Source organism: Belonocnema kinseyi, chromosome 3, assembly GCF_010883055.1.
Source record: "Belonocnema kinseyi isolate 2016_QV_RU_SX_M_011 chromosome 3, B_treatae_v1, whole genome shotgun sequence".
In the NCBI taxonomy this organism is placed as follows: Eukaryota; Metazoa; Arthropoda; class Insecta; order Hymenoptera; family Cynipidae; genus Belonocnema; species Belonocnema kinseyi.
In genome coordinates this window covers 47,252,743-47,267,819 of record NC_046659.1, presented here as the reverse complement: position 1 = coordinate 47,267,819, position 15,077 = coordinate 47,252,743, and the positions used below count along the sequence as shown (strand labels likewise).

The 15,077-nt window shown below is 35.0% G+C and overlaps 1 protein-coding gene across 4 annotated transcripts in view; it reads right to left on the bottom strand.

Moving 5' to 3' along the window:
* The window catches only part of LOC117169506 (acidic phospholipase A2 PA4), a 223,018-nt gene that overhangs the window by 28,344 nt on the left and 179,597 nt on the right, over nt 1–15,077 (bottom strand). For all 4 annotated transcript variants that reach the window (XM_033355918.1, XM_033355916.1, XM_033355919.1 and 1 more), the window contains one exon: nt 14,407–14,738. In XM_033355918.1, the coding sequence (XP_033211809.1) occupies nt 14,407–14,738 (332 nt within the window). The remainder of the gene's footprint in view (nt 1–14,406; nt 14,739–15,077) is intronic.

The following is a 15,077-nucleotide window of genomic DNA, read 5'->3' as shown; positions in this document are numbered from 1 at the left end:
GTAAACATAAATGGCTGAAGTTTTGACAGGCGTCATTTGAAGGATCAAGCTCGACGAAAATGGTTCACATTAGTGAATACTAATGCCATCTCCTAGAATTTTTCAGGTACTTATCAGACTGCCTAGTATGATAACAAAGATTATCTTATATCAATTTTTAGTCACTCTCCCCCAATAAGTTTCTTAAGTCGCAGTACGAATCGCAGTTCAGGAAACAAAATCTAATATATGCTCCTCACGTTTAGTTGTATCTTGAGAATGCCTAAACATTTTTCAAGTCTTATTGGCTTATATTAAAGATGAGACATCAATTCTGTTTGACATGAATTTCAGAGTTTTGCCTCAACTTTATAGATCATGCCACATGTTGAAGTCGAGATACAAAATCCAAGAAATCCTTTCATTTTTTAAAGTTCCCACGTGGTATATTTTCTTCAAAAGAATAAAAATATCTGTGTTTTAGGTCATTCGACGTGGAATTTAATAAGATTTCCAAAGATTTGTTTAAAAAGTTATCTGCTTCTTTATGAACGAGCAATTACGTTTTAAAGCCAGGAGTGATTTTTATTGCCAACCGCGCGCTTGTCTTAGCGTCAATTTCCAAAGTTAGTGTACAATAAAATATTTGATTACTAAATTGTTGATATAAAAAAGGTCTTCAAATTTATTGGTGAATATTTTTTTCTGAGATGTGCAGTTATAATTTGTGTCTTAAATTCGATCTACAATGTAGCTTTTGACCATTTTTTGATAATATACGTATTTTTCGTTATAATAAAAAAAGTCATTAAAATAACAAATTACAATCGATGGAAAAAAACATGTTGCAGACAAAGGTTTACCGGTAAATGTAAATCATGAGTTCTAATAGTATACAGTTTTCTGGGCAGCTGTGAATAATGTTTATTGCCTAATAAGGAACAAATATTAAAGTAATCATGAAAAATAAAATCTGTACTTAATTTTGCAATATCTGGAAGAGCTGTCCCGGACCGAAATACAGAAATTAATATCATATGCTCAACTCATCTCTAAATTTAGAAAAGTTCGCGTTTTGGAAAAAATTGTATTCGAGTTACAAGCTCGAGACACGTAATGAGAATGTATTCTTTAAAGGTTTAAAGCCAAGGGAACTCTAACAAAAGAGAATTCATATTCACCAAAATTACAGTTGCCAATGGCTCGACCTTTAATTGTAAAAGGTGCAGGAACAATTGTAGCGGAAGTACGAAGACCGAGCACGTAAGTCGTGGCAAGCTCATCCCTTTTTTATATTAAAAACAGTATTTACCTTGCGCTACACGTTCGGTCTTTGTACTTTTACCACGTTTGTTCATAGACCTTTTAGGCTGGTTCTACAATGTTTCCTAAGAAATTTAGGTACGTCGACATACGTTCGTATCAATGCGTATATGGGCTTTGTTGCCCATTGCTACCAACTGTCGTACATTTTTGTACAAGAAATAATTTAAATAGTTTTTGTTGATGCATAAGATAGCGATTGAAAAATAAACAGCACGTAAAGTTAGCATTACTACTTCCAATTGTAAAAAGAAATTTTACTAGAACAAGCGGCTTGAACAACTATTTGAAATACTAGAGTTGAAGATGTAAGGTGTACGAATAACTAATCCAAATATTAAGCAAAGAATTGTGAGCTTTACTTTTGTAATTGAGTTAGATCATCCTTTTTACATTGCAATAATCACTGCGCAAGAATTTCAGCCTTACTATTTAAAATGGTAAGCAAATAAGTTTAGTGGCATAACTAGAAACATGCAGGCTCCCTCCGCAAAAAATATGTATGAGGTCCGTTTAAAATTAAAGAGGCCGATTTATAACTTGGTTATTAGTCGCCCTCCCCCACCCTCGGAGACAATGCGGGGGTTTTACTTTAAAGTAGTGAAGCGTTATTGTTCCCGTAGCGAAGTCGTATACCCTCCTTCAAGCTACAAGTTCTAAATAGTAAATAAATTTAACTAGAACTGACGAGCTGGGCCAAAGCAATAAAATATATAGCCCTTCAATCTTATCTAAAGGCGTGGGCGTATGCCACTGTTACACCCCTCTTGTTAGACAGAGTTTAGTCCCTAAACCCTTTTAATAGAAAGTAACCTTTTTATTCTTCATATGCAGAGTTGTTTCTTCTACAGGAGAAATGTTAAAGGAAATATCATTTGGCGAAGGAGCATTATGCACATTGGTCTTTATGCAGAATACACAGATCTTTTTAGGTATACATTTTAATATCAATTCACAAAATCCGCATCTATAGGATGTATATAGCGTAATTGAAATTACACTAGCATATCCAATGTATTTAAACCATTCGAACGCTTTCTCTGAATTTTTACCGTAAGGTGCATTATATGTTTTATTGCTTATAAAAGATTTTTTATACTCTAGGTTTCTTTCTGAACACAATTGTATATTATCTGTCAGAATTGTACACTGACCCTCAAACCAATTTATGTTATATTATGTACCCTTTATTAGTTAAAATGTAAATTTCGCTATGCAGTTTAAAAGGTGAAAATATGCACTTGGTTTCCTCTTGTGATTTCTTAATTACACTGGCACACAGTGATAAATATGGGAAACCATTCGAGTCACGCGAGGATTTTAATCGAATGATAAATTTTTTAAATTCTACTCTAAAAATGTTATATTTAATATTTCCAGTGAGAGAATTTTTATAACTACCCATATACTTTTTTTAATTAACTATGAAACGGCTTAATTTAATCAAAATCCTGAGAAGTTTGAGTCATTCTGAGGATGGATTTGTATTCAGCGACCCAAAAAACATATAGCACACCTAGTCATCTTTATGTAGACTCCCGAAAATATTTTTAATACTGCGTGAGTTTCGAACAATTTTATACTGATGTTGGGGAAAGCCGTTTCATGGTTAATTAAAAAAGTATATGGGTAGTTATAAAAATTCTTTTACTGGAAATATTAAATATAACATTTTCAAAGAAGAATTAAAAAAAAATCTTATCATTCGATTAAAATCCTCGTGTGGCTCGAATTGTTTCCCATATTTATTACTGTGTGGCGTCGCAATTTTCTGTGTCTATCAACCTATAACCTGGTTGGTTTCGATGAGAAATTTTGTAGTTGGCTAAGTCTTTATATCTGTTTAGTGTGTTTTTGTCAGTAGGTACGAATCCGGTTTTAGTTTGGAATAAAAATTTATGATCCCGGATGAGGGCATGATGGATGTTTAGTACTTTTTGTGGAAGGGGTACCATATGGTTGATAATATACTCGTCTTTTTCTAATATTGGTATTTTAATGACATATATATTAGGGATTTCTTGACAATCGCTACATTGACCTCACTGATGTCGATTATATGCTGATAACTCTCGGGGTCGGTATCGGGGTGATAGCTTGTTCATTGTATTGCTGTTAATAATGTATTGATGTCCACTGTTAGTTCTTCTATTAGAAATTTGCAAGTTAAGATTTTTGCAGTCACGAATGACAACAAAAAGCTGGGCTGCTCCTATTTCCTCGATAAATACATTTAAGTGGATTGGTATAAGGTGCAATTTCCTTTCTTTGGCCATAGTTGCGTCAGAATCATCAATAATGCCAAGATCTTCATTCTAAAAAAAATAAGGCATGATCTGGTTAGCGTGAATTCTCGTTCATTCGGTGTTAAACAATAATGAATAGTTATTGTTGTCTAGTCTCTCTATTATAGTTGCGAGTTCTTTTCAGCTTGCAGAGACTTTATTGGTCGCATTATAGTTAATAAATTTAATCAGATCTCTCGGTTCGTAAAAAGATTGTGGTGAACTATCTTGGAATCTTAGTACCTTTTGTATTTTTCTTTCTGAAGTTGTAAGTTTTCCTTTGCTTTCTGTACATACTGCTCGTGCCTTTCTTGCCGCATATCAAGCAAGTCTTGGTATTTTAAATTAGGAGTGGTGGCCAAAGTTGATGGTAAATTAGCATCGGTTCTGCCAAAAGTGGCTTGAAACGAGCTTATTCCGATTCCGTCTTGCTTTGTGTATTATAAGCGAGAGTAATAATTTTTTATACTTGGTCCCACTCGTTTCGCGTATCCTGCATGCAGGTTCTCAGCAGATCTTTCAAGACAGAATGAGCCCTTTCTAAGCTACCGTTACTTTGGGTGTGATGGGTAGTTGTTTTCACGTGTTTTATTCTGAACAGGTTCTCGAAGTTCTGAACTAGTTTGGAGACGAAGTTCGCTCGTTGGTCTGTCAAGATGGATTTCGGGGCTCCGAATATATCAATAAAATGATCGAAGAGTCCCTCGATAATGTATTCTGCCCTAGCATCTTTTAGTGGTATTAACATCAAATATTTAGTCAACTGGTCTTGTACACTGTGTATGTATTCATTCCCACTTTTCGTGAAAGGAAGTGGCCCGAAAATGTCTATTGCCACCTTATCATTAGGGTTATCAGGTGTGTCCGGTATAATAGCTTCATCTTGTCATTCTCCAAATTTCTCCATTCTCCCAACTGTTTGGCTTTATCTGTAGTTTTATTTTCGCCAAAATGTTGGTTAAAAATAGAGCCTTGTGCTTTATTTAGTATTTCGAGTATGTCTTGTTGAGTCAGTACGCTTCGTGGCGAGAAGCAATAGTAAATTTTTGAGTAATTTTCATATTTTCGGCTAAAGAAGTGAATGAATTGTTCAATTTTAATTTTTTTCAAAGGTGTTATGGTAGGATCCATAAAGTTTAACCTGGCTATAGTCAATTTCCGATTTCTAAAGTGCGCTATTATTTCGTTAATTCTTGTGAGCCACGTTCTTTAATCATAGATTGGCAGGATTTCTAAATTCTGATCGTTCGACGGTTGTTTCTTATTTTTTTACACAGTTTGCCTCCTGCATTCGGCCTTTCAAGGCATTCTTAACACCTCTTTTCTTTGGTAAATTCTGAAACTGCTCGTACATTTCCTTATTGTATTCGGGGAAGTTTTCTCGCGTTGGTATTGGGGGCGTTCCTTCTCTGTCACATTCCCCATCATTTTCTGTTAGCACCTCCTCACTAATTATCCATGGTTTCTGTTTTTCTTTCGCTGGTTGCTGCTAGAACTTTATCTCATGTGTGGCTGGAGTTAAGTCCTTTTCAATGCCAGATGCTTCAAATATCTCTATATCTGGTAATCTCGATTCCAGTTCTAAGGACCTATTTCGGCATTTTTCATATCTTTTTGTAAGGGGGCTCTTCTTATTGGAAACAATCTGGAAAGGCAGTCGGCCACCTTGTTTTCTTTGGCTTTTATGTGCTCAAAAGGCTTGTATGAATACTCTTATAATCTTTATCTCTAGCGTAATAATCTGAATGAAGGATTCTTTACATTGTGGAGCCACTTCACGGCTTGATAGTCAGTTTGTATCCAAAAATGATTTTCCCTAGAGGTACTGTCTCAAGCGTAGCGTGTTCCATACCACGGCCGGTAACTCTTTCTTCGTTGCAGATTAATTTTGGTCAGCTCCGTTTAAAGTTTGGAATATAAAGCAGCAGGGATGAACATCCTGACTAAGAATGGCTCCTAGCTCTACTTTCTCGGCCTTCTTAGAACTGCTAGCTCACGCAGTTTCTCAGGGGGGTAGGGTGAGATCGCTTGTGACATTATATATGGATATATATTAATTGGAACTGAGTCAGGCGGCCCTCACTGTTTACGTTTCTATACTCCCGAAATCAGTCCAAGGCCATTTGAAGGCAACCCTCGACACTTGACTCAGTGACCATTTCTGGAACTAAATAACCGACTGTGTGGTGACGTTTGAAACTGCAGTAAAACTTTTATAACTCGAACCGCAGATAATCCGAATTTTCGATCATTCGGATTTTTTTATTTGTCCCTGCCAAAAATTCTATTCTTATAATGTTAAAAATATTCTGTAATTCGAATTTCGATAATTCGAAGTTTTCGTTTTTTGGCTGTTTCAGACCTAATCCGGCAACAATGGGCACAATGCAGAGAATGTTTAACTGTTCTGAGAAAAACGATTAAGTGCAAAGCTTGACGAATAATTGTTCGATTTGTATCCCGTCTCTAAGATGGTTATAGCCAATGAAAATTGACTATTTTGTCCATTATGTTTTTAAAAGTGGTATATCTAGTAGGAACTAATATTGCTCGTAGTCTATACCTGTTAACTGACATTTTTTTCAAAATTGATTTTTTTTTATTTTCTAGATCATCTCATATTCAGTAAATATCCCGCAAACAAAATGGAAAATGTCTTTTTAGTTTCTTTTTTTTTCAAATGGGGTTTCAAAAATCGAGTTTCGGTATCTACCGCATAGGTTCACGGAACGATTTTCCTAAGCCGTTTAAAATTTCTGAGATGTCAGTTAACAGATTTAGACCGCGGAACCTTCAATTATGATTAGAAACTTAAATTATTATTACTAAATTTAATTTACTAAGACATCGCCTGAAAACTAAATTATTTCATAATTTGCATTTTTTCCGCGCCTCATGCCACTTTGAATTATGGAAATGTCACTGTAATTAACTGACGCTAGCTGGACGGTATGGACGGTATATATCTTAATGCTCTCTTTTCTGGATGCGTAGTAGGCTCATAACTTGGTGGTTTTAAATGGAATAATTTTTTTCTTTTTAAATCGATCAAAACTTTACATCATTTATGTTGTTAAAAGTTTCAAGCTAATATATTTATAAATCGTGCATAGAATACGTGCAGTACATACATACATGTACATATATGAATTATAATGCGAAGTCAGCAAAGTTACTGTACACAGAAGTGAGGCTTACTACACGCAATAGTAATTTTTTTTTCGCTGAGTTCGGATGGTTAATAAGTGGTGCGGTGCATCCTAATATTTAAAATTGTTTATCCTACTCTTTTAAAAAGTCAGTTTAACTTACCAAAACGCAAAATAGTCATTTTTACAAAATTCACAAACGAAAAGCTGCGCTTCAATTAATGTTAGTTAGAGTTACTGTTTTAGTGAGTTCTTCTGACGATCCACTTTTTTCCGTGTACCGGAACACTGGAATGTAAAACATTGAAACGCCTGAGACAGTTGGTACCAATGCATAACAACGCGCATGTACGCGTTGATATCACGAAGTAATAGTAAGGAGAAGAAACTGTGTCGTACGAAAGCATGGAAACTTTTTCGGAATAAATTTCGAGACTTTCAAGTGAAATATTTGCGAGTCATAAAGATGCACGAAGTACTCTCGCCAAGAGCCGAAAGAGTTACCGCCTATTTCAGCGCTAAATTTGAATGAGGAAATACTTTGAAATTAAAATGTTATCAAATTCATATAATTTTAAAAATCGCAATCTTATTTAAAGGTTCCAGTGATATTTAAAAAAAAAACCTATTTATAACAATGTTCTGTAACAATTACACAGGCCTACAAAAAAAGTTATCTGCACGAGACAAGTGATCAGGCAAGCCTTATGGATTTTGAGCCGCCAAATCCAAATATGGCCTCAGAATTTGTCCTACACGTCTTAGTTTTCCCCTAGATGCAAAAAGTAGGGAAAAGCCTAGGGATTTTCTAGTCACACAGACACGATACCTTTAAAAAAATTAATCAGCTTGGATTCTGCTTTGGCACATTTTTTGAAGGTCTAAAAAGAAAGAACGAGTTCGTAAACCAGCTATTTTGGATGAAAATTCAAAAAGTGAGCTCATTTTAAGAATTTTAAAAACTTTTTCTTTTGAGATTAAAAAATTCTATGTACGGTTATTTATATCACTCAGAAACTCGAAAGATTGATCTTCATGACTTTTTTCCATAAAAAGAAAGTTATCAGAGTTAGAGTATATTAAAAATCCAAAAACTCCAACCAGTACCCTATTTATTGCATTAATGGCATAAAATTGTTTAAAGGGCATTGATCGGTACACTTGTAAAAAAATGGTAGACTTGGTTGGAGGCTTTGTTTGTTTAATTATTTTTTAATCTTTCCGAAACTTCTAAACCTTCTAAATAACTTTTAAAATGAATCCAATTTTTTCTGAAATTTTTAGTCCTTCTGCATTACCTCCTGAACGTTTAAAATAATTCTGATTTTTTATGTTAAGGTTCTTGCCCTGGTAAAACTAATTAATAATTGTTAAGGGCATGTGATACTTACAGTTTCCCCGGCTTTATTTCCACAAAAATTAAAATTTTTAAAAACTGAATTCGGAGATGCTATAAAATATCATAACGGATGTCCCCGGGCTCTTTTTTGAGGAATAATAACAAAAAAATATATTGTGCTAAATAAAAATTTTATGCATATGCATTATTTTGAGGTTACGTCATTTTTCATCTCTGCCTTTCCGATAATCTGAAAATTATTTAGGAAATAAACTTTTTTGATTGTCTGCAAACAAGGTTAGTTCCGGGAGATTAGTTACTTGTTTATTCGTAAGTCCAAAATTTTCAGCCAAAAATATTGTGTAGTTTGGAAGTAACGCTCGGGTGAATTGTAACACACATAACCTCGAAATATACATGCACGTTGTTAGCAATATCAACAATTTTTTGATAAAAAAAAACATAAAAAAAGTGTGCGGGGACGTCTGTTAGCATATTCGCTATCATTTCCCAGATTTTGAAGGCAAAATATTTCTTATCCTCGGAAAAAAGCCGGGGAATCTAACACTGAAAAAATCGATACTATTTCCTAATCGCCATGCAAATTAATCACATTCTTCTAAATTAAAACTTTTTTCAGTTAACCCACAAAAAATGTGTGTAGGGACGTCCGTTAGCATGTTCGCTATCAATTCCCAAATTCTTAAAACAAAATATGTATTATTCTAGAAAAAAGTCAGGGGAACCTAAAACTGGTAAAATATACAATTTTCTAAGTATCACATGCCCTTAATGTTAATTTTTCTCTCTTTTGGTCCAATTGTGAAAAAAAATGTTCTATAGCTCCGGCTAGAGGGCATATTTTCTTAGGGCTGTTGGAAAAGGGCGCGCAAAAATGGCTAGATCTGTGAAACACTCAAAACTGACCAGCAGTTGATGATAGTTCTATTTTGAGGTTTTAAAAAGACACTTTGAAGATCTTCCTGACCGCGAAAGGGCTTTTGCGGTTATGTTATGTGCGCTTACTATCTATTTTTTTCCAAAAAAATCGGATAACTGATCAAAAATGAGAATAAAGTGCTTCAGCAAACGACATGATTTGGCAACAAGGCGATTCACAGCTGTCTGGCGCTGATCTCTCAGGCGTACTTCATGGGTCTACCAAGAATGCACTATCGGTGAAAGTCGCATCCATCTTGGCGGGAATTTTTAATTAGAAATAGAAATGCAACTTGTGTTCTTTGTTTTAAATTGTTCATTGACATGTCTTAGTTGGTCTTGAAATAGAAAAACTGTGACAAGTGATAAGTAAAAGGAGGCCCCCGTACTCGCTGATAATAATCGATAATAATGTTTTAATTTAAAAAAAAAAATTTTAATAATTACATATCTTTTTATGTTGTAATGTGCAGAACACATATGGAAATGGCGTATAATGCAGAATCGTATAAATAAGGTTAGTATTGTACAACTTATTATGGCTTTATAAAACACTAATATTAATCACATTCCCAGAATTTAAAACGCCCATACACTCAGAAACCTCATAAAAATTTGTCATTGCCGGAGAGATAATTATTATTTGCATATCTTGCGAGAGAATGTAAATTGCTCATTAAAATAACAATATCTGCAGATCTTTGCAGACATTCAAAAATCGTCGTTCTTTAGACATTGAGATATAGAACAGAAATTATTCCACACAGCAGATGTCGAATACAGTAAAAAATTTTTGCAGGAAAAAATCGCAACGAATAAGCAAATAACTACGTGCCAGCGCTTACTTTTTACAAACTATTGGCTACGTCCTTATTTGCAAAGGTTCATTATTCTCAGACAACGAGATAGTGCAATGGAAGATATTCAATGTACAAATTAATTAAAATAGAAATTATTCTACACATCAGACGTCAAATTTAGTAACAAGTTTTGCAGACAAAATTTGCAAAATATTTTCTACGTCCTCATTTGCAAATATTCATTATTCTTAGAATAAATGCGTCCGAGTGCACTATATCGATATCTAAGAATAATCAATATTTGCGAATAAGGACGTAGAAAATAGTTTTATATCTCGATATCTTAAGGATGATGGTTTTTAAATGTCTGCAAAGATCTACAGACATTGTTATTTTTAATGTGAAATTCACATTTCTCCCGCAAGATATTCAAATAATAATTATCTCTCTAACAATATAGAATTTTTGTGAGGTTTCTGATTGTACCTTTCGCAGGGCTATATAGATTCTGGGAATGCTACATAACAAGATACGTAAATATTTGAATAAATACTTTTTTCAATTAAAAGGTTTACGGTGGTATCCTATTCATACTTGCCACAGTTCTCCTATTCCGAGACCAAGTAAGGCATGTCCATAAACAATTACAAAAAAAAAAAGAATACCAGTTGCATTTTATTCTATCCTGATGGAAGTGAAGATTCAAAAAGATAGAAAAATATAGAGATATTCAATCCTTCCCAAATGCACACATTGCATCCCACAAACTCCATCTTGTTCTTTCCACGCCCTATCCGTCGCATCTACTTAGATCTTTCTCTTTGTATCCCTGACTCTATTCCTCACAGTCACAACTGTCTATCTTTTTCTATAAATGGCGTTCACAAATGTCTATCTTTCTCTATCACTGATTCTATACCTTGTGGTCCGATGGGCCTATGTATTTTTATCTCTGTTATTCACAAATGCCTATCTTTATCTATCCCAGACTACCCTCTATCAACGATATACTGTTTTAATGTCTATTAATTTGAATCTGCTCAAAAATATAGTATTCTTATACGTTTAAAGAAAAATATATTTCGAATTTCAAACTCCCGCAAAATAGTATTAAACTAGAAAGGGTTTATATACCTACAACAAAATTCCCTAGCTTTGCGACTTACTAGTCGAAGTTCGAACTCTGCAAAGGCGTCTGCTGTCCCTCCAGTTATAGACGGTGAAAATGATTTCACTTGTGTCTGCCTTTCACAGTCAGCCACCTACTGGGAAACCTGCCAGTACTAAGTCAGGGATGTGCGTCAACTAGCGCGGGCTTCGCTAAATATAGACGTGAATAAGCGGAGGATTCGTGTGGATGGAACGACTAGTATTCAAGTGGATAGGACTCTCTCATATTTAAAAAAAGATATAAATGGATTCACTTGGATAGAAAAACTAGGATTCGAGAAGATAGGGCTAGCTTATATTAAAAAAATTGGATTCACTTGGATAGGAAAATAGGGATTGAAAAAGATAGATGAAATTTGTTATCCTCCAACGGATAGAAAAGGATAGAGGTAAATAATTGGAGGATTCACTTGGATAAAAAGACTGGGATGCAAGAAGGTGGAGCTATCTTATATTCCAGAAAAGATAGAACTGGTTTCACTTGGACAGGAAAATAGAGATTAAAAAAGATAGACGAAATTTAAGGTTGCCCAATGGATGGAAAAGGATAGAGGTTGATAAGCTGTGGATTCGTTTAGATAGAAAGACTGGGATTCAAGAAGATCAGGTTATCTTGGATTTGAGAAAAGATAGAAAAAGAGTCAATGAAATAAGAAGATAAGAATTGAAAAAGAAAGACAAGATTTTGGATTGCCTAATGGATAGAAAAAGATAGGCGTGGATAAGCGAAGGATTTATTTGGGAAGGAAAACTAAAATAGGGATTCGGAGTAAAAAGAAAAGGATGCATTGTATAAGTGTCGGATAGATATGGATAGGAAGATTGTGATTTAAAATAATATAGGTTATTGTAGATTGGAAGCAAAATAGAAAATAATCGAAGGGATAGACCTGGGATCAACATAGATACACCGGTTCTTTCCATTTCTATCTTAAAGAGAGAAAATGATTTAAACGGATAGAGACTCTATCCATTTACTTCCAGCAGGGTAACTTAATATACCCGCCAAGAGGGATGAGACTTTTACCGACAAAGCATTCTTGGTAGTACGATCAATTGCGGCTGAGCGATCAGCGCCAAACAGCTATGAGTCGCCTTGTTGCTCGATTCATGTTGTTTGCTGAACCACGTTACTCCCATTTTTTATCAGTTACCCGAATTTTTTGAAAAAAATAGATAGTAAGCGCGCAAACCAAAACCGCGAAAGCCCTTTGGGGACAGAAAAGCCTTCAAAGTTCGTTTTTAAAACCTCAAAACGGAATTATCACCGACTGCTGACCAGCTTTGAGTGTTTCGTAGATTTCACCATTTTTGCGCACCCCGTTCCAACAGCCTTAAGAATCTCAAGATTATGCAATATTCTAATAATATTGATAGAACTACTAGACACGAAAGTTAAAATAATCTCTTTATCGTAAAATGTTAGATTTGTTCAAATATTATCAATTAAAAAAATATAAAATCATGATACAAAATTTTAAAAATTATTTTCCACCAAAACCTTTTGTGTGGAAATTAATCCTGACATCGTAAAATGAAGGATGCTATGTTCTAACACGCTTTTTACTTCATTATTATTTGAAAAACAGTAAATAAAAGTAACTAAATATTGTCAAATTCAAGGGGATTAAAATTGTACTAGTTCTTGGTAACTTTGTGGTAGTTAGAAAAATATTGCCGGTGCTAGATACAGACAGGGATTCAATTTAGGAGATAACTTCAACTGCTGCAGAGATTCAAAACGGGAGGACAAAACGGGATCCAGAAGTACAGTAGAAACTCTTAAGACCGTACAGCTTGAGGCTTTTTACGGCTCTACGAATGTTCGACGCAGGTATAAATCAGGTATACGAGGCGGCGCCGTAACTACATATTGCGGGGGCCTGAACTGAAGGAAAAGACGATTTTATGCAGTACCGAGGCCGCAGTACGAAGACCGGTGTTAAAAGGTTCTGGTGTAGTCAATATTTGTAACGTTACCATTGCAGGAATAAAAATTTTCAATATTTTTTAATGCAAGCCTTCTTGCCTGGAACCCGTCAGCTTGCGTATTATATATAGGCGAGTGCTGCTCGCGCTTGACTTCACGTTAGAGATATTTCACTGCCTCAGCTGACGGGTGTTTCAACCATGTACAGCCAGTTGACGATTATGTTTACGGCAAATATCATGTAAATTATCATCTGCCCAAATGTTAAGCTTAAAAAAATCATTGAAGTATTTTTTTAAATGTTTGCATGACTAGCTGACCGGCTGCCATTGCTTCAGCATCCAAAGTGCCCCAGGTGACGCTAACTACACTCACATTACACCTGTATGAAGCATTCCCCAAAGTATTAGGCAGAAGAAAATAATTGACAAAAAATTTTCGCTGGCTCCTGGATATTACATTAGAAGACTGTTTTCCTTCAAGTACAAAAAAGAATTTTTGTATGGCTCTATTCGGCTTTCTAGCGGATATTAGAAAAGGAAAATTGAATTATTTGGCCGGCGAAATCTTACGCGGCCCTGTCTGAACGTTTCTTGAAACCTAAATTAAAAAACTGTTTTCGTTTAAGTCCGAAAACGCTTTTTTTCTGGTTTAATCCGGTTTTTAAGCGGATATCGGAAAAAAAAATTTAATTATTTGGCCGGCGGAATCTTAGGCGACCCTGCCTGGAACTTTTTTAAAACTTAGATTATAAGACAGTTTTCGTCTTATCATGAAAACAATTTTCTATTTGGATATATCAGGCTTTGAAGTGAACATTGGAAATAGAAAATTGAATTATTTGCCTGACGGGGTCTTATGCGGCCCTATCTGTAACTTTGTCAGAACTCACATTATAATACTTTTTTCTTTCAAGTCTTAATACAACTTTTTTCTGGCTCTATTCAGATTTGAAGCGGATATCGGAAAAAGAAAACCGTATTATTTGTTCGACGGAATCATATGCGACCCTGTCTGGAAGTTTCTCGAAACTTACATTAGAAGACTGTTTTCCTCTAAGCACGAAAACGGTTTTCTATCTGGTTCAATCAGGCTTTGAAGCGAACCACGGAAATAGAAAATTAAATTATTTGCCTAATGAACTCTTATGCGCCCTTTTCTCGAACTTTGTTAGAACTTATATTATAAGACTGAACTAGTAAAAATTCCCTTTGAGTTTATCAAAGCATTTTTGTACTTCATTTTCTTTATTACGTACTACTTTTGTATCGTTTTTTAACGTTTTGAATATTTGAAGACCAAAAATATTGAGCCCTTTCTGAAATAACAGAAATTCTATTTTTTGTTTTTGTATTACAGAAATTAGCTTTTTGTTAGCAACTTTATTGAAGCATTTTTGCACTTGACTTTTGTTTATTGTTAATTACTTTTGGATAGTGTGTAAACTTTTTGAATATTTAAAGAAGAAAGACTGTCGAGCCGTTTTACTTACTTCTGCCATTGAGAGCAAGGTCGTCGCTCTTTGAAGCAAGTGACTTGTATGACGTTGAAGAAGAGAGCGCCTAAGGTGTTTGCGACCTCGGTGTTCAAATTTTGTAGACATCTTCGAAATTTGGCATCACAGTCACAATGGGAGCGAGTTAATGGAGAATCATTGCAAAGTCCCTGGATGCACTGCCGAGGGCCTATAATCATCGGACAATGATCGTGTTCCCTACAACAAGCATCCTCAGCTGCATGTTGACTAAGGTCATTGTAAGAAGTAGCAATATTCCCCGGGCCACACCATTTCGTTCCTGGATAAATTAGTCCGCGTCTGTCGTTCTGAAAGAAGAACAATTGAATACAATGATGTAATTTATTTTCATAGCGCAATCCTAAAAAAGGTTTATTTTCGTAACATCAAAGACAAATGAACAAGTATGCATTATGAGCGGTGTCTAGCGGTGCATTGGATAAGTTAAACTTGAGGGTTCAGTAAGCACGGTTTGACATTAGAGAGCCGATTGATGATTTGATTATTTTAACGAGAAGTGTGACGTGCTTCTGAAACGTATCGTGTGTGACTCCTGTGAACTGACGGCTTTCTTTTTGAAACGAGCGTAAAGTTTTTTTAACAAGCCGTAGGTGAGGGCGCCGTAGGCGTCCGAACCGGAGCAATGA